The sequence below is a fragment of the Podarcis erhardii genome (genome assembly GCF_964252035.2).
Source record: "Podarcis erhardii genome assembly, chromosome: 2".
Taxonomy (NCBI): Eukaryota; Metazoa; Chordata; class Lepidosauria; order Squamata; family Lacertidae; genus Podarcis; species Podarcis erhardii.
In genome coordinates this window covers 70,900,478-70,927,345 of record NC_138498.1, presented here as the reverse complement: position 1 = coordinate 70,927,345, position 26,868 = coordinate 70,900,478, and the positions used below count along the sequence as shown (strand labels likewise).

Below are 26,868 nucleotides of genomic sequence, written 5' to 3'. Positions count from 1 at the left end.
CTGCAGTCTAGTACACAGCTGTGATTAAGTTCTCAGAGTAAAAGACATTTTTGTTTCTCTAAAGGTCTGGAGAATTCATATATATTTCATAACAAAATAAAAAAATTCCTTCCAGTAGCACCTTAAAGACCAACTAAGTTAGTTCTTGGTATGAGCTTTTGTGTGCATGCACACTTCTTCAGATACACTGAAACAGAAGTTTCCAGACCCTTCTATATAGTGAGAAGGTGGGGAGGGGTATTACTCAGAAGGGTGGTGGGAATGGGTGATTGGCAGATAGCTGTGATGAGCCTGTTGACGACTCTTAACGACTGCAATAGGTCTTACAGGAAAAAGCAAGGGGTGAGAAGGTGAAAAATGGCTTTGTCATGTATAATGAGATAAGAATCCAATGTCTTTGTTCAGACCAGGTCTCTCCATGGTTTTAAGTTTGGTAATAAGTTGCAATTCAGCAGCTTCTCTTTCCAGTCTATTTCTGAAATTCCTTTGTAATAGAACAGCTACTTTGAGATCTTGTATAGAATGTCCTGGGAGATTGAAGTGTTCTCCTACTGGTTTCTCTTAAAACCATGGAGAGACCTGGTCTGAACAAAGACATTGGATTCTTATCTCATTATACATGACAAAGCCATTTTTCACCTTCTCACCCCTTGCTTTTTCCTGTAAGACCTATTGCAGTCGTTAAGAGTCGTCAACAGGCTCATCACAGCTATCTGCCAACACGGCTACCTATATATTTCATGATTTGCCAAAACTCAAATTTATACTCTGCTGCCATACAGCCAAAATGGATCCATTGCATATGTACTGTACCTCCCTCCTCTTAAAAAAATAGGAAACAAAAGGGGAAACATAATAGGTGAACAGAAAAAAATAGGTGAACAAAAAAAATACTACTTCCATAACAGATAGATATCCCAATCCCAACTTGTTTCAGACTGTACAGTCATTTTCCGGGGAAATATTCAGTGTAAAGAATAGTAACTCAGTTGTATCTGCCTTAAGATGGTTCGCATTTAACTATTGTGATACATGCAAACTGAGCCTAAATTATGAAAATACTAATTCCTTCCAGTAGCACCTTAAAGACCAACTAAGTCAGTTCTTGGTATGAGCTTTCGTGTGCATGCACACTTCTTCGTATCTGAAGAAGTGTGCATGCACACGAAAGCTCATACCAAGAACTGACTTAGTTGGTCTTTAAGGTGCTACTGGAAGGAATTTGTTTTGTTTTGATTATGAAAATACTGGCAAATTGCAAGTATTGTTTAGCCCTCAGAACAGCTAAAGTTGAGGAAACAATTACATTTCAATATCAACAACATTATACAACACACATTTTACAAAAGGAACAATTAAATACTTTTTTTGGAGAAAAATTACATGAATCAATACAATAGATAATGGTTTAGATTTAATTTAGATAGCTGATTGCGACCAGCAGTTTTGATTTTATTTTTGGTAAGTGGTGTGTTAACAAGGTAAGGTAAGAAAAACGATGAATACCACAGATAGGTGAATGGAAAAATTCATTTTCTCAGAAAACTTACAGTGCAATCCTTTATGTGTCTACCCAGAAGAAAGCCATTTTCATTTTACTCTATAAAAGCAGGTTGCAGCCTGAGTGTAACACTTTTGTCCCACTGACATAAATGGGAGAATTAAGCAAATGCTAAAATTCATGAGTTAAAAAAATGTTTACTTGTGGCCAGATCATTCCCCGTTTTTCTACAAATACTGCCAACCACCTGGAGGTGCAAACATCTCAGTAAGCAAAATGCTATCTATGCTAACTCCTTCTGTTTTGGGTCCTTTATATTAACAACTTTCTCTTGAGGAGTTAAGTGTTTGTGAACATTCTGTGATATCACAGCAAGGCAGCCCCACTGAGAACATCTTCAGTCAGGGGATAGTATCTGCTAAGTGCTGAATATACTGCTCCCTTTTGAGGATTCATGTTTTTTTTAAGTAAGGAGAAATTTCAAAGTGTATGCCCAATTCTAGAAATGTTTCAACCATGTGCCTTCTTCCTCTTTTGTTCACTTCTTCCTCTTTTGTTCACTGCAGTCACTGAATCAGTTCAACAAAGCAAGGAGTGCAGTTAACGTTCTTCAGCAAGAGTAAACTCCAGTTTGGCAGGATGACAGCAGAGGCCAGCAGTCAGACAGTGTGAGCCACACCTTAAATTTAAGCCTCTTACCTTGTCAAGGTACCATATGTGGAAGTGCTTATAGAATATTTCACACTTCCTTACTGCAACTTTAAACCTTACTGAGGTAATGCTTGTATTCAATTCTGTCAAAAACACATTGCCAACTGAAGAGACACAGTACTGGACAGATTTTAAATGGCTATCATTTTAGAAACTAGGTGGAAGGATGAAAGGACATGAATTTGATATGCCTGACTCACAAGCAGACATGTAGTTAAGTCTCGAGGTGATACTGCATAGAAAGATTTTATACTTGGCATCTTTACAGCACTTTGAATATTTCAATAATATATGTGAAGCTTCTTAGTTTTTACAGTGGGTATCAAAGGTAAGCCAGTATTGCTACTATCCACACTACTGTATTTTCTGTAATTATAAGTTCTTAAAACGTTTTACTGTTCTATTTTAAATTGTACCCTACCCTGGGACCTTAGGGTAAAGGGCATGTTGTGGTGGTGTTGGTCAACAGCAATGATTTGAGTGAGGCCAACTAGTGAATTGCCGAGGCAAAGTCTTCCCAGTGCATAGCTTACATCCTTAGATCTGAAACTCTCCATTGCTGCTGGAGCTCTACTCTGCCTTTTATCTGTGACAGACTTCGGGTAACAGAAGCAAGAAAGCCAATGAAAGCTGGCAGAGTGCCCTGTGGGCACTAAAGCTGAATACTAGGAGAATGAATCCCCCATGGTTTCCAAGTATTAACATTATCACTTGAGAGGTGCAAATGATTTTTTTGGGGGGAAGCACTTTGGTACTAACCCAGCCCAATACAATAGTTAAGACCAAGAAAGGAACTACGATTTGCAGGTTACATGTGAACTGGATCAAAGACAGATACACACCTTCAATTTCTAATTGAATAATAAAGCCAAGAAAGAAAGACAGACATAAAAAATGTTCGCATGATGCTAAACAGGAATGAAGCAACAGTATGTTGCTTCCCTCATAAAACTAAAGCAGCTTTGCAGAACTTCCTCACACTAGAGTTCAGGAAATAAAGTTAACTCTAGCTTCTTTAAGTGCATTTCATACTATGTAGTATAGTATTAGGGCCTCTTCAAAAAGGAGACATGCAGCTCAAAATTCTAACACCAGACCTTTATGACAACCACACTGTACGTTTCCCTGCAGCATCCACACAAACATGACTATAATATGTATAACTCTGGACACAATCTGAAACACGCCAACCACTACCGGTGCAGTTTATGTAACTGAGCTCCAAAAGGCAAATGCAAGTAAAAAGAATACCAAGTATGGATTATGCACCAGACACTGTTTATATATGGGACTGGCGCCCTTTTGCTCATCCTTGGCCCAAGAGTAGCAGATCACTGACAATTTAGGCCAATTTAAATATACACAGATTTCAATTTCTTTTCTTTACTCCTTCCCTGATAATCAAAGAAGATGGGAGACAAAGCCAATCTCAGATAGTGAAAAGTGCAAGATAACTTTCTAGCACCATAATTTTGCCAAAGTATAAACCAGGGCTAGTTTTTCCATAATATGTCGCCAATGCTGCAGCTGTGAACTTAAGAAAACCCCTGCAGGATCAGACCAGCCGCCCATCTACTTGTCACTCTGTGCTTCAGATGCATCTGTGTGTCAAAGGGACTATTATTTTGTTAATGCCTATTTCCACAAACAAACAAATCCCATATACAGTAATTGCATCCTCACACATAGTAAACTTTGCAAGCAGTCAGACTATGGCTTTGACAAACACAATATTTTTTACTAAGATTTCACATACAAATATAAACCCAAGAAACACTTTTCTAGTCATACTGCATATATTGGCCAGAATATGTAGTGGAATCTAGAAGAAATTCCATGGTTAAAGCCTCACTTCGGTGTGTACAGACAAGTGGCTACATTAATTCCTTAAAAGTGCATGGCTGTGTTTGTGATTTTGCCTCCCCATGCTATCTTAGTAGAATAGAAAGATATTCAAGCCTAAGATGACTACAGATGGATAGATGAAAGGAGGCAGGAAGGGAAAAGAAGCTAAAAGGCAGAGAGTCAGGTCACTAAAACCTAGCCAGATTGCATGATTCTCAGATTATCATATCAAGACTCCTATACAGCTGGCTACTTTTAAGAAAGGACTTTTACCGCTGATTTTGTTTTTCTGAAAACTTACAGCTCTGAACACAAACTAATAAGGGTTTGTTTTTGAAGGATACAGTCCTCTCAAAACAAGAAAGCAGAGGCTTGGAAAAGCGTGTTATTTGCATATTTGAAAGCTATTGAAGAACTAATTGAAAGATAGCAGTGTTCACCATGCAAGAGAATCAGGTTAGTCAGTTACACCAGAAAGAGCCAAGCATGTCTCTCTCAGTCACCATTCTGCTTTTGTCCATTCAGTTGTCTAGTGAAGTCACCAAACCTACATCTTCCTCCTCAAGACATTGTTTCTGCCACACACTGAAATGACATGCAGACGAACTTGTTCAGCTGTTAACAAGCATATTGCCTCCCTGCTTTTGATTGCATAAAAAGCCCTAGATACAGTAAGCAACAAGACTTAGGGAACCTATTATACCCGCTTTGGAACAGCAGCATTGGCTACAGGTCCTATCCAAGCACAATTCAAAGTAGACATCCCCAGAGACCATCCTCTTGAGCATGAGCTATTCAGAAATGCCTCAGCAACCCAAGCCCATGTTCCCTGCCAAGTGAAGTAAGGGAAGTGGTAACCCGAGACACTCAAACCTTGTTACGGAGGTCCCTTCCAAGAGAGGTTTGCTTGGTGCTGCCTTTTTATTTTTGGCACCAAAAGTGCATACTTTAAGAAGGTCTGGGCAAGGGACATTGTAAGAAACCTTTCATATATTTTGTTCTGATTTACTGGTTTTACTGCTCAAGTGACTGCTATTTTTATTGATCTAGGTTTGTACTGGTTTCATATAAGCTACATGTAAGGGATGCAGGTGGCGCTGTGGTCTAAACCACTGAGCCTCTTGGGCTTGCCGATCAGAAGGTTGGCAGTTCAAATCTGCACAACGGGGAGAGCTCCTGTTGCTCTGTCCCAGCTCGTGCCTACCTAGCAGTTTGAAAGCACACCAGTGCAAGTAGATAAATAGGTACCGCTGTGGCAGGAAGGTAAATGGCGTTTCCGTGCACTCTGGCTTCCATCATGGTGTTCCGTTGTGCCAGAAGCGGTTTAGTCATGCTGGCCACATGACCCAGAAAGCTGTCTGTGGACAAACGCCGGCTCCCACAGCCTGAAAGCGAGATGAGCGCCGCAACCCCATAGTCGCCTTTGACTGGACTTAACCATCCAGGGGTCCTTTACCTTTTACCTTTTTACCATGTAAGTTACTCTAGGAGTAAAACAAACAAACAATAGGAGGGACATATTAGTTCTTCCTTTAAGTATTATTTCTTCCACGCCATTAAGACGGCATGGAGAGAGGGTCAGGATGTGCATGCTGAGCCTGCTCATCTATGCTCCCCCCCCCCCAATCCATGCAATGCGGAGCTTGTCTGCATAGGGGAAACCTACTGAACATATGCTGGCTCTATTCATGATTCGGAACCCTGCACTCACACCCACTCTCTCTATGAGACCTTAAATCAAATAGAGGAAATAGTGGGCTACTTGCTATTGTAAAGGGTAAGCCCCTTGAACAGTACAATGCAACCCAAATAAATGCAATTAATTACTGAATGCAAGCATCTTAAGTTCATAAAAGTGCTCACTTTTCTTGGGAAAGGGTGTATTACTGAAAACTCACACTCCCTCTCCCCCACAGCTTTGTTGCTGCTGGAGTTTGACTTCTGGGAGGTGCTTATTCCTAGATCTTAACAACTGAAGCCACCACAAAGCAGAACATGGAAGCAGTTGCAGGGAGGGTCTGATACAGAAGAGCGGCAATGTGAAGCCCGAAGCAGGAATGTCAGTGTGCAGATGCAGCAGTAAGTGTTTAGGGTGTTTGGACTCAAATATACCCCCAAAGTAACTTCTTTGGTTATCACATATTAATGCTATCCTGTATTTCAAACCCTCAAGCAATTCAATTTGAGAAGCAGTTATGTTCAGCGCTGCCTGCCCACTATCATCAGCACGCCTGTGAACTCTGCCATTTTATGCAAGACAGAAATATCTCCTTGGATGCTAAGAAAAAGCCTGCTTTTGTTTCCAATTATTACAAACAAGCATATCTCAAGCAGCTTTCATGGAAGATGATCATGTTCCTATGACTCATGGCAAAAAAGTAATTTGTACTCCAAATGGAACAACAGTGATTTAGAACAATTTAGATTTCTAAAATTGCCATCAAGCTATTTATGAGGTAATGCCTAGTGTCAACAAATGCTTGAAAGTAGATTAATACCCTAATCACAGACCACCTTCACCCCTGCCATCTATAAAACTCAGCGCTAACTTCTTGCTTCTGGAATGGATTTGATCTTGTCAGTTTTTGGGATCCACAGCACATCTGTTACTTCCTTTCAGTGCACTGCCCAATTTACTAATTTGTACTCCATCTCTGGGGCTTATATTCATGCTAAAATCCATTATTTACAAGCCCCACACCCAGTATCCTGGATACTACCACTATAATTTAATATTTCCCCTCAGAATAATTTTTTAATTCCTGAGGATTTTCAGAAGATTTTTGTCTCGACTGCAGATGCCTCACCCTGACTGGATTTAGCTGAAAAACGGATGTAGTGAGGTGGCCAAGTTTGCTGATGATACTCAATTGTTCAGTCATTAAAAGAAAAGGACCTCCCCAAACTGAGTAAATGCGCAGTAAAATGGAAAATGTACGGAAAGTCTGCTTAAGTATGTTTTATAATTTCCAGGAAATGTTTGGGTTTTGATGTTGATTGACCTACAGATCATGGGTAGGCAAACTAAGGCCCGGGGGGCTGGATCAGGCCCAATCACCTTCTAGATCCAGCCCGTGGACGGTCCGGGAATCAGCGTGTTTTTACATAAATAGAATGTGTGCTTTTATTTAAAATGCATCCCTGGGTTATTTGTGGGGCCTGCCTGGTGTTTTTACATGAGTAGAATGTGTGCTTTTATTTAAAATGCATCTCTGGGTTATTTGTGGGGCATAGGAATTTGTTCATTTTCCCCCTCCAAAATATAGTCCGGCCCACCACACGGTCTGAGAGATGTTGGACCGGCCCACAGCTGAAAAAGGTTGCTGACCCCTGCTCTAAGCAAAGGGTCAAGCTACGTCTCCACCTTCCCCCAAACAATGGAGGCAACTGAAACAGGCAATGTCCAGTTGAAAATTTGACCATCTGAACAAGCTTGAATGCTGAAGCCATGTTGGTTTTGACTTCTCAGCATAACAAGGAACAGTCAGTGAATGAAAAGCAGATTGGAAACTTTGCAAGAACTCATGAAGATTGCTTCAATTCTAAATTTAGGAGCAAAAGAACTCCCTTGCTGGGTAAGATCAAAAGTCTACATGGCCCAGCACTCTTTCTAACACTGGCTAACCAAATGCTCAAGATACTCACTCCAGGGGCATGATGCAATTAACTATCCACCATTTGTCCAAGCATCTGGTAATCAGATAAACTACTTTTGAATATGGAAGCTCTAATATTGATTGGGAGATCTATTCTCCATGTGTTTATATATTCCCTTTTTAAAATTAAAATAAACCTAAACCAGTAGCCACAACTACATTTTGTAGCGATCAATTCATTATTATACTTTGAATTAGAATTCCCTTGCATCTGTTCAAGACCTAAATGCAACATACTTCAAGCCATCTGGGACCTATTAGTCACAGCTGTATTTTATTGATCATGAATTTTAAGAGAGTCAGACTCAAAGGTCAGAAATTTAAGAAGAAAAGATGCACTATGATTGTTATCCTGGAAAATAAGGACAAAAGCTGCATAAAACCAAATGCTGACCTCGAGAAAGCTATTTTTGATATGCAGTGAACATTCTGCATTATGCCTTCTTCTGGGACCACCCAGGAACACCAGTCAAGCATCTGAACCTCTAGACATCCAATGTAACCACTAGAGGGAACTACAAGGCTCACTCAAGAATACTAACTAAGTAGTACTGACAACTAGGTGTAAAAATGAAAAAAATGTAAGGAACATGCCTGGTTATAGTATAACAGTGGAACTGCATTCCAGATGCTAAATTCAAGGCACATTTTTTAATTTCTTGTTTCAAAACATTCAGTCTATTCATCTGGAGAAAATGGAAACACTGAATAATCAGTGGGCAATTAGAATATTTCCACTATGCATACCAGACATTTAACCATACCCCGGCAAGATCCATTTTAAAGATGTGGAAATGACCCGAATTTGAAGTGACATTTGTCTTTGGTGTCTGTAATAAACAACTTCTCTATGAGATCACATTGTTCAAAACTCAGCAAAGTTCTGAACAGCTGCTCCATCTAATACCATTCTGCCACTCCCACTATAACGCCTTCCATTTCCAGATGTGCCCATATTTATTATAAAGGAACTATTCAGAGGACAACTCATTTCCTCTCTCATATGACAAGAGGGCATGCCAGTAATTTCACTGGGTGGTCACTGCAAAACATTGACTGTCTGATGAAATGCTGCCGGTCTGAAAACATTTCATTTAATCTAGAGTCTAGCAGGGTGCTTGAACAAGGGACCTGTTGCCTGAATCCTGCTCTCCGTTTTGTTGCTCACTGTCCAGGGCAGAATGCCAAATTTTGAAAGAGGGCACTTCTCCACACATGACCTTTTTGCAAGCAAAAGGCCAAAGGAAAAAGAATCTATGATACAACATTTGCACCAGATGCTAAGCGCATATTGATGCTTTGGACTCTCAACTAATCACCACTTGCTGCTATTTCCCCAGCCAGCAGATATCCTGATGGCTGAATTGGCAGGAGGATTAAAACTTCTGCTAGTGACCTTCATCCAAGCCACGCAGACCATGTATACAATTACTTACTGGTTATCTTCTCCTTCTTTAAAATTCAATGCTAGAGGACACTATTCAGGAGCGGCAACGTCAAGAGACAAGGAACTGTCAGTGTGAAAAGTTTGTTTGTAATTAGACTGAGTCATATCTTCCAAGTGTGGAACCCACTGTTGGAAGCTAAAAGGCCAAAATCCGCCACAATGGGAGGCATACATGACTGCACCAGTGAAAAACTGGACAAGATCTTCTTTGAGTCTCTTAGTACATGCCTCTGTGACAATCCCTTTATATCCTGGGAGTCCACAGGTGTTACTGAAACTACGTACGGCAAATAGCATTAGGTTCCCACAGACCCAGGCATGCACAATTCTCAACCCATTAGTTAGCAGGCAGCCTGCCAAGTGCTCCCACTGCATTAGCTTGAAGCTTTCACGGAAAGTGCTCTTTGCACCACATTGACCCTAATCTTGAGTTCATGTTCAGTTAGAAATCCATGTGTTAATCTGCTTAACAGAAGGCCAGGAGGGAAAAACGCAGCATAGATGGCAACTCCTTGCTACATCCAAATGCCTCAGAAGAATGTCTCTCACAGTGCAGCTATTGCATTAATAGGGACAGAGCCCTGCCCATGTGACCCCACTCACAGCTGATAATGAGCCTGTTTGGTTTCTCCGAACAAAACTGCTCAGATCCTGTTTGTGGGACGAAATCTCCTTAATATCCGATAAGAATAAACCTGTTAAATAAACCTGTTAAATAAAAGCCTCTCCAGCAGATGGTGATAGTTATTGGACTTGTGAAAAGAAGTCTCCAGACTGCGCAAGCAAAGCAGCTTTGCATAGCTTTATTGCCAACTAGTCCGTCAGTCACAGAAAACACCATTTAAATGGAGTCAACAATTAACCAAAGATTAAATGGATTTGGTTTTGCTCTTGACAATTCACAGACATGGCACCATCTGTGCATCAGTTATGTGTATGTACAGCACTGCAGAGAGGTTGAAAGGAAGGAGATTCCATCTCCAAAGGAAATACTTTCCCATACTTCCATTTTGTTGGAGGTCACAGAACCTAGCTATTGTAGCTTCCAAGGCAGATCCAGATTGGTCCTCCATTCGATTGCTACAGAAACACCTGCTGCCAAATGTTTATCTATTCCTGATTATGGGGTTTTTTTGAGAGGGGGGATTCCATTTAAGAGTGTTCAACAAAAGTGATCACCACCAACATACCCAATAATTGCCTCTTCTGTTTAGTAGGAACCTACTTTGCTCTGCAGAATACCGTATTTTTCGCCCTATAGGACGCACCGGCCCATAGGACGCACCTAGATTTGGGGGGGGAATAAAGGGGAAAAAATTATTCCCCCCCCCCGGTGCGGGGCTGGGGCGGGGGAAGCCCGAGCTTCCCCCTCCCCCAGCCCCCAGAACGCGACCCAGAGCGATGCCGAAGCTGCGCGTAGCTTTGGCATCGCTCTGGGAGCTTGCAGGGCTGGGGGAAGAGGAAAGCCCGAGCTTCCCCCTCCCCCAGCCCCCAGAACGCGACCCAGAGCGATGCCGAAGCTGCGTGCAGCTTTGTCATCGCTCTGGGAGCTTGCGGGGCTGGGGGAGGGGGAAGCCCTCTGCCAGCCTCCAAAGCAGGTCGGGAGACAGCGGGAAAGGCGCGCTGCGCCTCTCCCGCTGTCCCCCGAGCTTGTGGGACTGGCGGTGGGGCTCTCCTGAAGCCTGGAGAGCGAGAGGGGTCGGTGCGCACCGACCCCTCTCGCTCTCCAGGCTTCAGCGAAAGCCTGCATTCGCCCCATAGGACGCACACACATTTCCCCTTCATTTTTGGAGGGGGAAAAGTGTGTCCTATAGGGCGAAAAATACGGTATTTGTTGAAATTTTACTCAGCAGTGTGACCAGATAAAAAGATAGAGTAATTATTTGCTAATTATTGTTGGTCCCTTAAGTATTACACTGCACCCTTTTGGCAAGAAGACTAACACAGTTCTTAAAGCTCATGTAGGGTAGAAGAAACTATTTTAAAATGGCATTGTGACCTTGATGGCAAAACAATGCAGGCTTGAAAACAGACATTTATTTGACCTGCAATTAGTAAGACTCTCCTCCAGGTGACAAAGGAGAGAAGCTTTTGTAAAGCAAAGAGAAGTGCTGATTATTTTCTCTTCCTTTCATACCTCTGGTATTGTATTCTGGTAGAATACAATTAATACCACATGGATGGGGCAAAAAGGCTACAAGAAATTGTTATGGGCAAGTAATTTCTGTGTATTTGCTTACAGATCTAAGGTGTTGTTGTTTAGTCGTTTAGTCGTGTCCGACTCTTCGTGACACCATGGACCAGAGCAGATCTAAGGTATACAAATCCAATTTGAAGGTTCACATGTCTAAAAAACAAACACTGAAAATACTATCCTAGAAAAGTGTGGAGAGCTCAACATGTCAGAACTTCCCAAAAGGTTTAGATGTCATAAGACTGTGGGGATTAAGTATATTCATGCATTCAAAGTGTTTGGCACTAAAGAGCTAATCTACCGTATTTTTCGCTCTATAAGACGCACTTTTCCCCTCCTAAAAAGTAAGGGGGAATGTTTGTGCGTCTTATGGAGCGAGTGCAGGCGGGGGCTCTGCTCAGCGCTCCCTTTAAAGAGCCCCGTTGAGCATGTGTATGGCTCTCGGGAGCTTTTCCCTGAGGAGGGAGGAGGGCTGCCCTTCTCCCTCCTCGGGGAAAAGCCCCCAAGAGCTGCACACATGCTCTGCACGCTCTTTAAAGGGAGTGCGGCTCTTGGGGGAGCCTTCCTCCCGCTGCCAAGGAGAGGCTGTGCGCGGCTATCCCAGAAGCCAGAACAGCAAGAGGCTATCCCAGAAGTCAGATCCCTCTTGCTGTTCTGGCTTCTGGGGTTCAGAATGTATTTTTTTCTTGTTTTCCTCCTCCAAAAACTTAGGTGCGTCTTATGGTCTGGTGCATTTTATAGAGAGAAAAATACAGGAAGTGAGGCACATATCAGGTCACAGATGTCAGAAATAAGACTGCAAAATAAGGCATAAACTTGGGCATGGGGCTGATTAACCAAAAATGGAAGCAGTTTGAGAGTTTTTTTACCCCGTGATTTTAAGTGAAACAGAAGAGCAGATTATGCTGATTACTAATTCAGTTACTGAGTAAATTTCAATGGCCTGTATTATGCAGATTACAGGCCATAACTGTTATTAGTCCTCCTGGTTTTTAAATCCTATAGATGCTGCATAAAGCAAGGTGAATAAAATAATTTCGCACGTTTCCAAGCATAAGTTGGCAGTTTAGCACAGTCAGCATAGCAAGTTTGGGCAGGATACGATTTCTTCTTTTGAGAAGATGTCAGGCTGCCTTTATCCTGCACTGAAATTCAGCCTGTAGTTCTGTCCTCTGAGGTTGTCCAAGCTTAACACACCTCTGGCATTGCCTAAAATAAGTTACATCTCAAGATCTCTGAGCATCTTAGTGATTAAAACTAAATATCCTAAAAGGGAAGCAGGACTACAACTGCTCTTACAGTTTGGGAACTACTTAACAGATTACAAGCAGATTCTTGCCCCTTACTTTCAGTTATCAGTGCCTATCACTTTCTCTTGACCTTCAAGCTGTGTAAGGCAACACCCATCTGGCTTTCTATGAATGTACCATGCCAACAATGTTGCTAGCAAAGCACTAGTTTCAGCACAGGATAGCAAAGCAGTTCTTGCACAAAAACTTGCAGAAAAACTGAGAATGAAGCCTCAGTAACTAAGCTACATGTCTTTCAAGATATAAAAGAATGAGCATGGGTATGAATGATATCTCTTTTTGCCAGCCCATGTTGAGGCCTGGCAACCAGACAGTTGACTACATGCCAAGAACCTTTTTTAAAGCATAGGGCACAAAAAGAGTTCTGATCACCTCTGAATTATCTGTTTGAGAGGTTCCAGCAAGGGGGACTCTACATCTTTGACTAACCCTTTAACTAACACTTTCTGCCTACTCTCCACAATCCCAGTGCAGTCAATTACTCATATATGCCTTGTTTCCGTCCTCCACTCAAAGACACAGGCTCTTTCAGCACAAAGACAAGCAAGTGACAAGATGGTCCAAACCTCCCTTTTGGGAATGCTTTTTTTTTTTTTTTTTTTTTATAATAATTTTTATTAATTTTACAACATAAAGAAAAAACAAAACAAACATAATGCGACTTCCCCAAACCTCCCCTTCACTGCATCCAAATTTCAAAATTTTTAGCAATTCTTCATCCCATTTTTATATTTAATTCTCTTTAAAAAGAGTTTCTGCTTTATAAATTTCGATTTATAGCTGTAATTCTTAGTGTCCAATCCCCTGACATCTTAACATTCCGAAATTTTACAACAATTTTTAAGATAGATTTTAAATTTTTTCCAGTCCTCCTCCACTGTCTCTTTCTTCTGGTCACGGATTCTGCCGGTCATCTCTGCCAGTCCCATAAATTCAGTCACCTTGGTCTGCCATTCTTCCAGAGTAGGTAGTTCTTTAGTCTTCCAATACTTCGCCAAAAGGATTCTTGCTACTGTTGTTGCGTACATAAAAAAGGTCCTATCTTTCTTTGGTACCAATTGGCCGACCATGCCCAAGAGAAAAGCCTCCGGTTTCTTTACAAATGTCCACTTAAGGATTTTCTTAATTTCATTATAGATCATTTCCCAGTAGGCCTTAATCTTTGGGCAGGTCCACCAAAGGTGATAAAAAGTTCCTTCACATTCATTACACTTCCAGCAATTGTTATTGGGCAAATGATATATCTTTGCAAGCTTGACTGGGGTCATGTACCACCTATAGATCATTTTCATTATGTTCTCTTTCAGGGCACTACATGCCGTAAATTTAATACCTGTGGTCCATAACTGCTCCCAGTCAGCAAACATAATATCATGACCAATATCTTGTGCCCACTTAATCATAGCTGATTTAACCGTTTCATCTTGTGTGTTCCATTTTAGCAGCAGATTATACATTCTAGACAAATTCTTAGTATTGGGTTCTAGCAATTCTGTTTCTAACTTTGACCTCTCCTTCTGAAATCCTAGTTTTCTGTCCTGCTTAAAAGTTTCATTAATCTGGTAATAATGTAATTTCACAATATTTTGGCCAGTCTGTATCCATGTTCAATCTTTTTACCGCCTTAGCTTCCATTGGTGACAGCCACCTGGGGGTTTTACTTTCAAACAAATCTTTATATCGATTCCATACATTATACAATGCTTTCCTAATAATATGATTTTTAAAATTTCTATGTACCTTTACCTTGTCATACCATAAATATGCATGCCAACCAAAACTATTATCATAGCCTTCCAGGTCCAGAATGTCTGTATTCTCAAGAAGTAGCCATGGTTTCAGCCAGCAAAAAGCTGCTGCTTCATAATAAAGTTTTAAGTCCGGCAGGGCAAAGCCCCCTCTATCCTTTGCATCAGTCAAAATCTTAAATTTAATTCTGGGTTTTTTGCCCTGCCAGACAAATTTAGATATATCTTTCTGCCACTTCTTGAAACAGTCCATCTTATCTAAAATTTGCAATGTCTGGAACAAAAACAACAATCTCGGCAATACATTCATCTTAATTACAGCAATTCGGCCTAACAAGGAAAGTCTCAATCTTGACCATATATCGAAATCTTTCTTCACTTCAGCCCAGCATTTCTCATAATTATCTTTAAATAGATTCACATTCTTAGATGTTAAGTTCACCCCCAGATATTTTACCTTTTTAGTAATTTCCAAACCCGTTTCTCTTTGAAAACTATCTTTTTCCCCCACCGTGAGATTTTTTTCCAACACCTTTGTCTTGTGTTTATTCAATTTAAAACCTGCTACCTGACCAAATATTTCAATAAGTTCCAAAACTCTTTTTGTACTAGTTTCTGGCTGTTGTAGTGTCAAAACTAGGTCATCTGCAAATGCTCTTAGCTTATAATGTTTAGTTCCGACCTGTATACCTTTAACCAGCTGGTCTCTTCTAATCATGTTAAGGAAAACCTCCAGTACCGATATAAACAATAGAGGGGAAATTGGGCATCCCTGTCGTGTCCCTTTCTCTATTGGAATTTCATCCATAACCATACCATTTACAATAAGTTTGGCCTTTTGCTCAGAATAAATTGCACTTATACCATTTTCAAAGTTCTTGCCTACCCCCATTCCTTGGAGATTCCTCTTCATAAAGCTCCAACAAATATTGTCAAAGGCTTTCTCTGCATCCACAAAAATCAAAACAGCTTTTCTATTTATGTCAGTTTCCAAAAGTTCTAGAATATCTATAATATTCCTCACATTGTCTGACAAATGCCTGCCTGGTAGAAAGCCTGTTTGGTCCCTGTGAATCTCCTCTAACAGCACTTTTTTGAATCTTTTTGCTAGAATGTCTGCAAAAATTTTATAATCCACGTTCAAAAGTGATATAGGGCGGTAATTCTTGACTTGATGTTTCTCAGTTTCTGTCTTTGGTATAAGTGAGATGAATGCTTCCTTCCACGATTCGGGAGCCTTTTTCCCCTCCAAAATTTGATTGCAGACTTCTTTCAATGGTTGTATTAACCAATCCTTCAATACTTTATAATATCTCGCAGTTAATCCATCTGGTCCTGGTGATTTTCCCAGCTTCATATCCTGGATGGCACTCTCTATTTCTTGATCTGTAATTTTCTCGTTTAAACTCCTTCTGTTGTTTTCAGAGATTTTTGATAGTCCGTATTTTCCAATAAATTCTTCTATCTCCTGTTCATTTTTTGGCCCTTGTTTGTATAATTTCTTAAAGAAACTTTGAAAACAATTACTTATCTCATTTGGTTTATTAATAGACTTCCCATCTACTTCGAGTGATGTCACTGTATTCAATTTTTGTCTCTTTTTCAGTTGCCAAGACCGTAGCTTCCCACATTTATCTGCAGATTCAAAAGTCTTTTGTCTCATTTGTTTAATTTTCCATTCTATTTCCTGGTTCGTCAATTCCATATATTGTGTTTGATAGAATTTTATTTCTCTTAATATCTCCTGGGATTTAGGCTTAGATCTCAATTTCTTCTCCCCTTCTTTTATTAGATTCCAAATTTTCTCTTTCTTCTCATTCTGCTTTTTCCTCTTTATTGAATTCTGTTGTATTAGGAAGCCACGCATCACGGCTTTACTTGCGTCCCAAATGATTCTTTTTTCTGTGTCTGATCTCAAATTGATCTCGAAGTAGTCTTTAAGTGTTTCTTGGGCCTTTTTGCAAATTTCCCCATCTCCAAAGAGAGTGTCATTCATTCTCCATCTAAAGGTTCCAGCTGTTGTCAGTTTCATTTCCATCTTGACAGCATTATGGTCAGAGCAGGTCTTTGGGCAGATTTCTGTTTTTTTAACCTTTGATGCCAGATTACTAGAAATCCATATTTGATCAATTCTAGTCCATGTCATTTTTGCTTCAGAGAAGAAAGTCCCCTCCCTTTCCAGAGGGTTCCTAGTTCTCCAAATATCGATCAGATCCATAGTGTCAGTCAGGTCAAAAAAAGTCTTTGGTAGTCTTCCGTCATTAGATATTGTTTGTCTTTGGGCCTTATCCATGTTTGTAGAGACGACTCCATTCATGTCACCCATCATTATAATTTTAAAGTCCAAAAAGTCCATTAAAGTCTCATGCAACTTCTTGAAGAATTCAGCCTTCCCCTCATTTGGTGCATAAACTCCAACAATCAATATTTTTTCTCCATAAATTTGGATTTCCACTGCCAGGTATCTTCCTTGGTCATCCTTAAAGATCAATTTTGGTTCAAATTTTTCCTTGACATAAATCACAACTCCTCTTTTCTTGACTCTATCTGATGATATAAATTCTTGTCCTAATCTCTTGTTTGTTAAAAGTTTTCTATGTATCCTGGCAATGTGAGTTTCTTGTAAACAGATTACGTCTAGATGTTCCTTCTTTAATAAATGAAATACTTGGCCCCTTTTTCGAGGGTGGTTCAAACCATTGCAGTTCCAGCTAAAGAGTTGCAGAGACATTTTGGTTACTGGGTAGACCTTCCACCGACTGCACCAAGTTGTTGTTCCTCCTCGGTCGGTGCTCGGTTCAATCCAAATGATAGATTTGAGATGTCCGGTACTTCCTCCTCGCTGACAGTTCCTTTCTGAAGATCCTCTTGATTTCTTTCCAAAAAGAACTCTTTATCCTGGTTTGTTTTTATTTTAATTTTCTTCCCTTTGTAGCTAAAGGACAGCCCTTGTGGAAATTCCCACCTGAATGGGATGTTATTCTTCTTAAGTAGATCAACTAGTTCTTTAAATTGAGATCTAACCTCCAAAAAGTATTTAGGAATATCCTTGAAGATTTGAATCTGAGAATTTTTAATGACCAAGGCCTTCTGGAAATGTAGGTTCAATATTTTGTCTCTTTGTTCCTTTGATCCTAAGGTAATTAAACAGTCTCTTGGCTTCTTCCCTTGCTTCCTGCCAATCCGAAAGGCTGAGGTTATCATAAATTCATCTTCCTCTCCATCTAGCTCATCATTCCAGAAGTCTTGAAATTTGTCTGTAAGGAATTCCCCGAGCTTGTCCTCTTCCTCTTCTGGAACCAGTCTTAATTTCAGATTCTTACTTTTCCTTTCCAGTTCTAGTAGGGCTAATGCTGAATCATGTTCATGTACTTTTTTTACAATAGGCGCAAACTTTCCTTTGGTTTCTTCAGCAGTGGACCTAGCACTCTCAGCTATTCTCCTTGTTTCCGTAGATTCTTGAACCAAACGGTTTATAGAATCTGTATTAGATGAAATTGTTGTTGTATTCAGGTCTAGTCTTGTTGTCAACTCCGTCAATTTCTTTGAGTTCTCTGTAGACTGTTTAGTGAGTTCTGCAGATTGCTTGGTAAGTACTTCTAGTGACTGATTTATTTTAAGCAGGGCCTGTGTCATTGACTCCATTGATGCTGCTGTTATTTTTTCTTGTGCAGCTGCTGCTCCTGATAAGGAGCCTCTTTTTTGAACTTGTTTTTGAGCCTGCTTTGTTTTACTTCTTGTTGAAATCTCTTCTGGCGGGTTGCTCATAACTCAAGGTCATTCACACAGGAAAGTTGCAAGTGGAAAATCCCACTGGATACTCCGTAATGTAACTAAAGCCCTCTAGAGGAGGAAATTGTAACCGTCCAAAGGCACCCAGAACAAAGAAACAGAAAGTCCAAAGGCAAAAGTCCCATTAAAAGTCTTTAGTTTGTAGCACTTTACTGTTAAAATTGTAATCCACCAAAGTCCCGAGTATGTTTCAAAATAAGTCTTATTTTGTAGCCGCTGTCCTTTGACAGCTCACTTGACAGTTCCTTTTTTCAGGCGATCGCTGCTCCGGCAGCCTGGCCAGAAGTATCAGCAGCAGAGGTTTTTTATTCCTTATCCCTTTCTTTTGCAGGTTAAATTAATTCTGTTTCCTCCCCCCCTTCTCCTGCACAACAGGGGGGAGACCCTTTCGATGTCTGGTTTAATAAGAGTTAAAAGGAAAGTCCATTTAAACACAGCTTAGTCTTTTCATTGCTCCGTTAATCATGCAGTTCCGGGAGGCTGACTTCCTTAATTTTGCCTTCCCGTTTTCAGCCAAATCTTCTAAATTTTTTAAGTCCCGTCTTACTTTTGCAGTCTTACTCACGGGTATTGTTGTTGCCAATCGTTGATTTCAGAAAGGAATCGGCGCTCTCCGTTAATGGCGACGCGGCTTCACTCCGTAAGCTGGGTAGCGATCCTCAGCACCGCGCTCACCCCGATGCCGCTCCGGAGCCTTTAAAAAGGCTCTTTCACGATGCCGGGGGGGCGCAAAGGTGCCCACCGAATCTCCTTGCTCACAGGCTTCAGCGCCTGTGATTTTAGGGGTCCCCCGCTTGCCGTAGCGGGTAAGACCCGAACTTACGGAGCAGTCCTGCCTCGGAGCTTGAGGCTAGGACCGCCATCAAACGCTGGCGCCGACCGGAAGTCCCTTTTGGGAATGCTTTTGGGCAATAAATGGTTGCTCCCATTCTGGTACAAATTACTGTGGTTAAATTTTTGTGTTTGCTGTATTCAGTTTTTTTCCTGTGCTGTTTTGTGGCTCTTTCACTGCTTTTATTGCATTTATATATTTTTTTAAAGTAGAAATAAAAAAGTGGTTCCTTAACTAAAAACAAGGAAGAAGGGGCAGGAAGGAGTGCAAAGTCAGCAAGTACTTCCTGATTATTTACAGGTCTTGTATCCCATAAATGATTCTAGGTTCTTTCTAATACAGCCTCAACTTTTTGGCTGAAAAGCTGTTGGTTAGGCTGGCTGACTAGTGGCAGAATTTATCTCTTCGGGCACTGCAACACCTTCCCCCAGAACAGCAAGTTTCACATCACTACCACAGCTACCTCTCCAGTTGGAGAAATGATACATTATTTGTCTGTAACATTTGAATTGTGACAGGCCATGCAAGCCCTGGACTCAGTGGTGGGCTAGGTGAGGGCCAATAAACTGACTCTTTCAAGATGGAGGCACTGTGTGAGAGCAGTTCCAAGTCTGGATAACTGATTAATTGCTTGCTTTGAATGGGGCTATACAGGAGGAGCAGGTTTATAGTCTGGATGTCTCTCTATTGCTAGAGGCCCAGGTGACCTGGATGGTTAACAGTGCCTTTTATCAGGTTTGACTGATAGATAGACTGACTTAGAAGCTGCAGCTGGTGCAGAATGGCTTGACTGCTCACCAGGGCAGAATATTATGTTGGTGCTGAAAGAATTACACAGCCTGCCAGTTATCTACTAGGCTAAGTTCAAGGTGCTGGTATGGGTGTACAAAGCCTCACATAGCATGCAAAGTTTTAGAAGTTTTTAAGCAGGGGTTGAATGTCCATCTATCATGTATGAATTGGTTGAGATTCCTGCATGCCAGTTGTTTGGATTAGATGACCCTTGAGACCCCTTCCAACTCTACAATTCTATGATTCCTCTTTCAATAAGCCTTCTGAAATCTTTATCTCAGTTTTTGAATTGGTTTGTGTCAGGGCTGCCTCTAGGTCCCAGCTCACAGAGGACCAACGCCAGGCTGATATTATGTACAAAAGTCTTTATTGAAGTATAATTTCCATTTTAAAGCCAGAGCGTGCAACCCTACGTCTAGACTCTAGATAGGCGAAGTCCCCTCTGAGTCACTGCCCCTTCCGCACCAGTTTAAGATCCTAGCCCGGCTCCACCTCCTGCGCTGTTCCTTCCTCCTCTGGGTCCTTCTGCCCCCTGGGGTTTCCTCCCTCCTGGACTCTTCTGACGCTGACCCCCCTGAGTCTTGCCCTTCCTTCCGGCGGGCTTTGGGACCTGGCTCCCTATCCGGGCTACCTGCTGTGCCGCTCGCCTGTACATTTGAACTTGGCGCGCGCGCCCAGCCGGTGACTTTCCTCTTGACCGTTTCCCCGCTCTCCGATGGAGGCGTGGCCAATCCTGACTCATCTCCTCCCTCTGGTGGTGGGAAGACTGGTCCCGATGCCTGGGACTCCTCCCCCCCACTACGCTCTGGTGGGGACGCTGGTCCTGATTTCCAACTGCTGCTCAGGGAGTCCCCGCTGGCCCCTTCCTTCTGGGGTTTCCCCCTTGGCACCCCCCTTGCCCTGGCCATCGGCGCTCCTCTCTGTGAATCTTCCGATTCGCTGGAGAGACTCGTGGAATCTCTCTGACCACTGTCACTGCCTACACCCCCCTCGTATTCCTCCTCCTCACTCTCCATTTGCTCCTTCTGACAGTTTGATATACAGTGGTACCTTGGTTTACAACACTATCCATTCTGTAGGTCCGGTTGTAAACCAAAACAGGTTGTAAACCAAGGCACGTTTTCGCCAATGGGGCCTCCCCCCCAAAAATGTATTGTAATCCAAAAAAATGGGTTGTAATCCAAAAAAAGGGACACGCACTTCCAAGTTTGACACGGTTGTAATCCAAAGCGGTTGCAAACCAAGGTACCATTGTATGTGCTGTTGCTTTTTAAACTGTCTTTATAAAAATAATTGTTTTAAAGTTGTTTTTGTGTGTGTGTGTGTGTTTTGCACATGTTTTTATTATATTGCAAATTGCTTTGGGGTGTCTCATGGAAAGTGATTCATAAATAAACAATAAGATTACATTTAAAAATAAAATGTTAATAAAAAATATCAATAATTATAATACAACTAATAAATTAAAGCTGGGTCTGGCAGCCTCTGTAGCATCCTAAGGCCAGGAAAGTACATCATGGATGCCTGTTCCTACCAAAGTCAGAAAAGGAATGCAAAAATTTTATGCCTAGGAAAGTGACTATGCTTGGGGCGTGTTTATGACAAGTTCTCTTCCCCTAGCATCAAGTTTCAAATTCCATGAAAAGCCAACCCAGATTTCAAAATAGGATCATGTTAGACAAAATAGTATAGTAGATACTTATCCTGATTTTAAGTCTCTGTGACATTTGGATGTAAAAGTCAATTTCTAAGCACACCCATTGAGGAGAGAGAGAAGACAAAGACTAGTAAGATAGAAGTAAATACACGGCAGAAGATATTACAGCCCCAAGTTCTCACCTGGATAATTTCGCCATTAGAAGCTATTAGTTCTGTTGGGATGGTGACTCTGAAGGAACGACCCACTACAGCAGAGCTGTCAGGAATCCCCACCACCGCTGGCACATTCTCTCGGAGGTCTGAAAGCACCGAATGCATGGAGGCCTCTAACTGGTTTTCCCAGTCCCGTACAACTTCTGAGGCCTCACTAGGCCAATGGCACTTAACAGTAGTAGTCACCATCAGCACTAGCAAAGTCCTCCCCAGTATTGGGGACAGCTGTATAAATCTAAGAGTCATTCTCTCAGCACGTGCCAAGTACTCCGTTGTAGCCAGAAAAGAGATCCAGGGCCCAGCAAGCTAAACAGAGCCGTGCAGCCACCAATCCTTCACACCAGATTCATTGTTGCTAGTCTTGGTACCTGTAAGAGAAACACACACAGAGTCAATGAGCAGGTGAAGACAAACTTCATGATGACCCTTTGACTAAGGTTCTGTCGTCTGACTAGTGCATGAAGCCTTTCAGAAGCTTGAAACCCAACTGCCCAAAGCACTCTCACTCTACTTTCAAAATTCTCCAGCTTCTGCCCCAGTCCAGTTCAATCTTTCTGTCAAGGCTTTTGTTGACCCTCCCACACCCACAATGTCTTCATCATTTTCCGCTTTTACATGGAGCTCCCAGGGCCCTCCCATCCAATTTTCTGCAACAGTTTATAACTTCCTGGCTTCAGCAGTGCCGCAGCATTAAATGTTTCCAGGTCATTCACTCCCCATACCCTCTATCTTTACTGAATCATAAAAGTATGTGAACAAAGGAAGAAATCAAACGATGTATCATCATAGAGCGGGGCAATCTTTCAAGGAAACAGTAGTAAGTTTGCACAGGGAGTTTGCACTTTAATTATCAGAACTTAAGAGCCATTAGTGGAAGATGTTGCATGGACATTTAGTTCCGCTACTTTGAGCTCAACTCCACACTACAGTTTTCCTAGCCCCAAGTTGGAATGTTACAAACAAGTAATCTAAAGATGACAGCTGTTTTACGTAGGTCACTGCTACCCAGACATTGCTTCTGTGTAGGAAATTCCATACAAACACCATGTTGCTTGGGAGAATTGTGTCTATATATTCTGAGAGGTGTGCATGCTGCAAGAATTATTTGCAAAATAGGCTTCCTGCTGCATGGACCAGAGGCAAAATGCCGAAACACATCCGGGTACATGAAACTTCCTGCAGAAGAGCAACAGAATTCCATCCTGCGTGAAGACATTTGCTCTGTATTCCTTATTAGGCAGGTGCATATCTCTACCCACACGTTCTCTGACTGGAATCCCCTCTTGATATGAGATCCCCCCGCCTCCACGCTTCTCACTTTTGTATTGCAAAATTTTCAAATATATTTTCCAATTTCAGAAGTTGCAACACAGAGATAAATGGGGTCCTTTATCCATATTTATATGCTGTACACAGACAACCTTTTCATTAGGTAGCAGACATTTTCAATACTACTGCTTTTAATAGGGGAAAGTATCAAATGTAATAGCTTTGCTGGGCGTTGACACATCATGCAAGCTTGTCTTTCACCAGCTAAAAAGAATCTACACTGACGAGCAATGTCTTTATAGTTTATACGAACACTTTGCTCCATGTACACTTGTAAAAAGCACAGGCCCAGAACTGCTCAGACAATACGTAAATAATAAACTAGACTAGCATTTGCTCCGATAAAACCATTAAAGGAAAGATCTTCAAGGTCAATGAGTAATAGAAGGCTTCCTTAAAGCTCAAGAACCAAACTGATGATGTGATTACAAGAATTCCCAGTTAGGCACACCTTCTCTAGTAAATGGGAACATTCCTCCCATGCGCTAAGGATTGTGTCAGAACAAGTTCTGACCCAATTTGGAAGAATACTGATCTGCGGGTTGACATTTCATGTGTGCATTCCAATGCACAATAAAGTGTCTGAACCAATAGCTTAGACAATATTTGAATGCATGAATGTGCTTCTTACTACATTTTGGTAGCCTTGGGGCAGTAGTAATTTCTGTCTGGAGTGTGGAGGAAGGGGAGACAACACAGGAAGGAGCATCACGGTGTCAGTGTGTGCAGTCTATGAGGCTAAAAGACAGCAACTCTGGAGGTAGCTTCAGCCACATTAGTGCAAATGCACACCCAATGCATTAATGTTGTCTTTTGCTTTGGGCAGAAGCTCCACCCCCACTGTGTGGCAACTGCACCATATGCTAATATGGAAAGACTCCACTTTGTGGGTGGGGCAGAAATTTCAGCTACCCAACTTCCCCCTTCAAGCCACCAGCGTCTTCAAACAGCTGTGAAGGCTTCTTTACAGGTGCAGGGAGGGAGGGAGGGAGGGGCCTTTTCCCCAAACCTATGCCATTTGATGCATCTATCTTGGAAACAAATGAGTAATTATGTACATTGTAATGAGCAGGCCCAGTCTTAAAAGCTACCTGGATGGAGAATCTGGGAACTACACTTAAGCCACTGAGTTCTTTTGAAGACTAATGGCTTAGAGCAGTGAACAAAATATACTTATAGAATATGACTGGATTTGACTTTGTCTAGTCAGAGGGACCTCAGAGCTTCTTTGCATGGCTCAGCTGAGCATTAAACGGCCCCCACTCCACAGCTGAGAGAGCTAGGGCAGCAGAAGAAGTTTAAAGAAGTCGAGGGAGGAACAAGTTGTATCGGGCCCAGTGATACAGCTTGCTCCTCTCTCTGCAGTATAAGGGGCAGGACAATGGTGGCTTCACCCGGCAGTATATCGCGGGTGAAACCACCGCTGTTCCTGAGTCCCTCTGCTACCAGCGGCTCAATGTTGAAAGTGGCACTGGTAGCAGAGGGACTCAGAAGCAGAGTTAGTTTCACTTGCGATATGCTGCTGGGTGAAGCCGCTATACATCACCCAGGACCAGATGAAACACCTCCTACTAGGAGTGTCTCTGTTCAGGATTCCTACCAAGCCAGCCAGCCAGGCCCTTCTCCAATATACTATAGCTGTAAAGGAACTTAAGCAAGGCATACTATTCTTCTTTCCTTCTGGTCCTCATGGTTCCCCAAAGTATGTCAATAGCTGCCTCTTATTTGTGAGTGGCTCTGTTTTGACGCCATTTATGACAGCACTCACAACATGAGTTTGTTATCTGGAGGGAGCAAATACTGAATGTGTTAATGGTTCCTTTGGACGAACTACTTACTACAAGATCAGCAAAGCTGCCTTGCAAATCAGGCACCTAGTCCTTTATACATTGCGGTACTAAAGATTGTGAGGAAGAGACAATTGGAAATTGCAGAGTTTAGAGAAAATGAAGGATAAGGTGCGAGACTGGTTACATTATGCTCAGATTAAAGAAGTTTTTAAAAATGATAAAAAGTTAGGGTTCCAGGTGGAGAAATCGAAGTTAGAAACTGAATTGTTAGAACCAAAGACTAAGGTATTATCTAGAATGTATAACTTGCTGTTAAAATGGAATACACAAGACGAAATGGTTAAATCGGCTATGATAAAATGGGCACAGGACATTGGGCATAACATCATGTTTGAGGACTGGGAAAGGTTGTGGACCACTGGGCTGAACTTCACCGCATGTAATGCTCTGAAGGAAAATGTAATGAAAATGATATATAGATGGTACATGACCCCAGTTAAACTTGCCAAAATATACCATTCGTCTGATAATAAATGTTGGAAATGTAAAGAAAACGAAGGAACATTCTTTCACCTCTGGTGGACATGCCCTAAGGTGAAGGTCTTCTGGGAAATGATATATAATGAGCTGAAAAAGGTATTTAAGTATACCTTCACTAAGAAACCAGAGGCCTTCCTTCTGGGTATTGTCGGCCAGAAGGTGTTAAAGAAGGACCGAACATTCTTTATGTATGCAACAACGGCAGCAAGGATACTCATCGCAAAAAAATGGAAAACTCAAGATCTACCCACACTGGAAGAGTGGCAGATGCAACTGATGGACTATATGCAACTGGCCGAGATGACTGGCAGAATCCGTGACCTGGGAGAAGAGAAGATGGAGGAAGACTGGGAGAAATTCAAGAAGTATCTACAAAAACATTGTAATTTGGTTGAATGTTAAGAAGGATGCTAGATTATAAAAAATTGGCCACCACTAAATTAGATTTGAAATTTGATGATAAGTGAGACTAAAGAAAATATAAAACTTTTTGGAAGAAGTGCTAGATTATATTTGAATGTGTGGACATGAGATTGTAAACAAGTTGATAATTTGTTTGGAAAAAACTTTTAACGATGTAAATGGGAGCGGGAGACGCGAGGGAGTCCAAAGAAGTCATGAAATTATGTCTGTGATAGAAGTAAGATTGTTTATTATTTGTGCATTTATATTTAAAAACTTTAATAAATATTTATTAAAAAAAAAAAAATAAAGATTGTGAGGAAGTTTCTGAAATGAACAGGAAAATAATCTAAAACAAACAAAGTGTACCTTTATTCAAGGTCCAAACATCAAAGAAAGCTGGTCACTTCAGTGCTCCATGGCTCTTTGAAAAACAAAAAAACTTAACACTTGGCAATACAAGCACTGCCTTTCCACCAGCTCGTATGTTTACATAATGTGCTGCCCACCTGGATTTGGGAGCAAAACACTTACAGGCTCCATTTATCAAAATGTGCTTACTTTAATTGGAAAAATATGATCCAGGAGTGCTTTGTTGCTGTTGGCCAGAACCACATTAGAGCACATAACTTTAGTCTTTATGAACAAAAACACCAACTGCAAACAGCAACTGCTTGTGACAGAATGCATAAATCTTCATACAACAACTGCAAACTGCAAAAAGAACAAAACATTGGCCTCCAAGACCAAATAAGTTAAGGGAAGCCCCGAAAGCCCCTCAATACCTTAAGGACCGTCTCTCATACAAAGTGACCTGGACCCTGTGTTTGTCATATGATGCCATTCTCTGTGTCCCTCCTCCTTGATGGGTTCAGAGTGACCCCCCGACTGTGGAATGCTCTCCCCAGAGAAGCTCACCTGGTGCCATCATTACATTAGGCACCAGGCAAAAGCATTCTTCTTTAGCCAGGCCTTTAGCCACTGAATGGCCTGTTAAAGCTTTTTTGTGGGGGGAGCCAGGTCAGTTGACTGTTATTATGTTTAGTTTATTATTATGCAGACTATTATTATGCTTTTTATTATGTTTTTATTATCAATGGTCCATAA

The 26,868-nt window shown here is 41.5% G+C and overlaps 1 protein-coding gene across 2 annotated transcripts in view; it reads right to left on the bottom strand.

Annotated features, from left to right (window-relative positions):
* Positions 1-26,868, bottom strand: part of DAG1 (dystroglycan 1) — a 72,516-nt gene that overhangs the window by 6,798 nt on the left and 38,850 nt on the right. For both annotated transcript variants that reach the window (XM_081851206.1, XM_081851207.1), the window contains exon 2: positions 21,668-22,068. In XM_081851206.1, the coding sequence (XP_081707332.1) occupies positions 21,668-21,946 (279 nt within the window). In that variant the 5' untranslated portion in view covers positions 21,947-22,068. The remainder of the gene's footprint in view (positions 1-21,667; positions 22,069-26,868) is intronic.